The 2,753-nt window shown below is 33.7% G+C and overlaps 1 protein-coding gene across 1 annotated transcript; it reads right to left on the reverse strand.

Moving 5' to 3' along the window:
- Nucleotides 1-230: 230 nt before the first annotated feature.
- On the reverse strand, nucleotides 231-2,285 carry LOC128996826 (uncharacterized). Its single transcript, XM_054422313.1, has one exon. The coding sequence runs from the start codon at nucleotides 2,066-2,068 to the stop codon at nucleotides 719-721; it is 1,350 nt and encodes a 449-aa protein (XP_054278288.1). The 5' UTR covers nucleotides 2,069-2,285; the 3' UTR covers nucleotides 231-718.
- Between the last annotated feature and the right edge of the window lie 468 nt (nucleotides 2,286-2,753).

A 2,753-nucleotide genomic window follows, 5' to 3' on the forward strand; every position in this document is an offset into this window, starting at 1 on the left:
CTAACCTAACTAACCAAACTTCCTGTAACATTTCAAAATTCCGTTTAATAGCATATTCCCCATATGCCCTTTCTGTTATCAAACGGAATTTTGAAACGGTAACTTAGCTTACAGAGTACCGGTACAGCAAGTTTAGTTACCGTAGTCTATGTTAGGGTAGTTTAGAATAGTCTAATTTCTTAATCCAATATATAGGTAGGCAATTATTTTTGCCTAAACTAGATTAGTTCTTAATCCTATTCTCTAATAAGAGCTATAACTCAATAACTCGGCGTTTGAACCAAGTATAGGCCTAACTTAAACATAGGCCTATTTACTATGTCTGTTTGTCTGTAATTTAAATGTGTTTGAAGATATTAAAACAGATGGAATATGGATCGTAATGGAAATCAAAAGTAGGCCTATCAATATATCAAAAAGAAATCATTGATAATAATGAATGTTCCCCTTAACAGGAAAGTACCTAAAAAAGTAAAGAAAAATAATCAGATTGAGCAACCCTGGTAGCTCAATAGACTACAGATGATGGGTTACGTTAAATATAAGTTGAAATACTTGAAATTTGTATCAGACTTAACAAATCATATCAAATCACTGTTTTGGCTCTTGGTCAATAACTTATGTACATTTCCTGTTTAAGGCTTTTGCTGGATAAAAACCGTTTAAGTCTTTCATGAAAAATTAAAGTAGCCTAACTTATTAAAATCCTGTAACAAATTCACATTTTCTGACTTTCGTTTAGCAGAGAGCCTGACTTCCACAGTTTAATTAGTGTACTTGTAATCATACTACCCAAAAATCTAGCCATGATTGGATCATATTTAGTAATTGTTTTTAACCCGCTAAGTCTGCATGGCCTATAAATATGTACTGCACCTGTGGATGACGGCATTTTGTAGTTGCTGGGTTCAATGCCGACAACTGGATACTCAACTACCAATTGCCTCTTCACTTTAATGCTCATTAACTGAGTTTTCCGTAACGCAACAGGCCAATTCTTTTCAGCGCGCCTATCATCCTTCAAATCAGTACAACAAATAAATGACTCGAATTCAAACTGTACTGGTATTTTTTTGCTTGGAGTAGCTTCTTGCAACATTTCTTTTATTGAATGATGAAGTTTAGGTACAATGTACTCATCCCAATTAAGGACAACCACCGTTTCAACTTGACCAGAAGTCCTTGCAATGCAATCCATTTCCAACACTGTGGCTTCAACATCTAGATCACTGAACGGAAAGTTCCAATTAAGAATTGATAGTGATTCACTGAATCCTTTTGTCCCTGATAATGTTTGCAGAACTGACAAGATCTTGTATTGTAGACCATTATCATATGTAATGAAATCTGTGACACCAACAGCTTGATGATAACTAATAAACTCAACAATGGTTGATTTTGATGCACCACTAATATCAGCACGGACACATGCTGCCACTTTACCAAGTCGGCTTTGATCTGAGATTTCGGTTTTGAATATTGGTAAAAATGTTTTGGTTTGTGTTGTATCTCTTTTGTAAATCAACACCCATCCATAAGGCAATCCCTTGGATAAGGTCTCCACTGGCTCGCAGAACAATTCATAAATATTTACAGGGTGTTGCTCCTTACTTTCATTGTAAAATTTTGGTACATTTATTAAGGAGTATCCAAATTTACCCATGACTGAACTTAGATAATCTCCTTGATCAAACCATATGTGGCATTCAAAATTTATGAAAGCGGATGGGGGGCCAACTGCTAGAGCTCTGACATGTAATTTTTCTCCCTCGTTTTCCCAAAATGAAGAATAGACAAAATGCTGTTGAACTTTGGTCCAAGACGGCTTGGGCTGAGAAAACAAATACTTGTTTCTTTCTTTTTGCATGTATGTATCATTCAGAAGTAAACAGTCCTCTCCACCTCCTTGTGGACTACCAAAGTAATTCAAAACTTCCAAAACGTACCTCAGCTTCAAATATTCACGTCTGTAAACTAATAAAGTCGATAGGCTTATAATTGTTATAACAAATAACAGAAGCTGGTGGTATTTTCTCATTTTAAAAATAGTTTTCAGAGAAAGATACATTGCTCAGAAATCCCAAAACCAACCTGAAACGTAACTCATTGTTGACCAGCCTAGCCTAACTTTTTAACTTTTATAACACGTATATAACTATTTCAAAGGTTTAAATGATTTAATCTTCATATGAAATAAATAATTCCTAACTTGTTTAAATTCTTCTAAAGAGTGGATAAAATACCGAACACAACCTAAATGTTTTACAGTATTATTATTAAGCACTAGCAGAACACATATTGATAAATAACTTAGCCGATGCCGATATAACGATTTTTTTGCCATAGAGTAGTGTTTTTTTTAGGAACTTTTGGCTGGTATTACGAGCATCACACAAATTTAAATGCTTTTTAATCAATGCTACATCAAATGTAACGAAATAAATAAAATTTACTTTACATCATACTACCATAGATAAAACATACTTTGGTTAGTCTATGATACTACACAGAAACAGGTACTTTTCCATCCGTATTGGTAGGCTGTAAAGTTGTTCTTCACACTGCCTAAACACGGAAAAGTAGGTAACGTTATGTAATACCGTGCACTTAGTTAACTGATGAAATAGACAGCTAACTGCAACGGCCTATTTTCTTTTCTGTAATATAAAAATATGATAATATATGAAATGAAATGAAATATATATGTTATATTATAATATATGTTATGTCATAAATACAAATTGTGTTATGTG

The sequence above is a fragment of the Macrosteles quadrilineatus genome, unplaced genomic scaffold, assembly GCF_028750875.1.
Source record: "Macrosteles quadrilineatus isolate MER2022 unplaced genomic scaffold, UCM_ALF_1.0 Scaffold_6__1_contigs__length_79288215, whole genome shotgun sequence".
NCBI classification, from domain to species: domain Eukaryota; kingdom Metazoa; phylum Arthropoda; class Insecta; order Hemiptera; family Cicadellidae; genus Macrosteles; species Macrosteles quadrilineatus.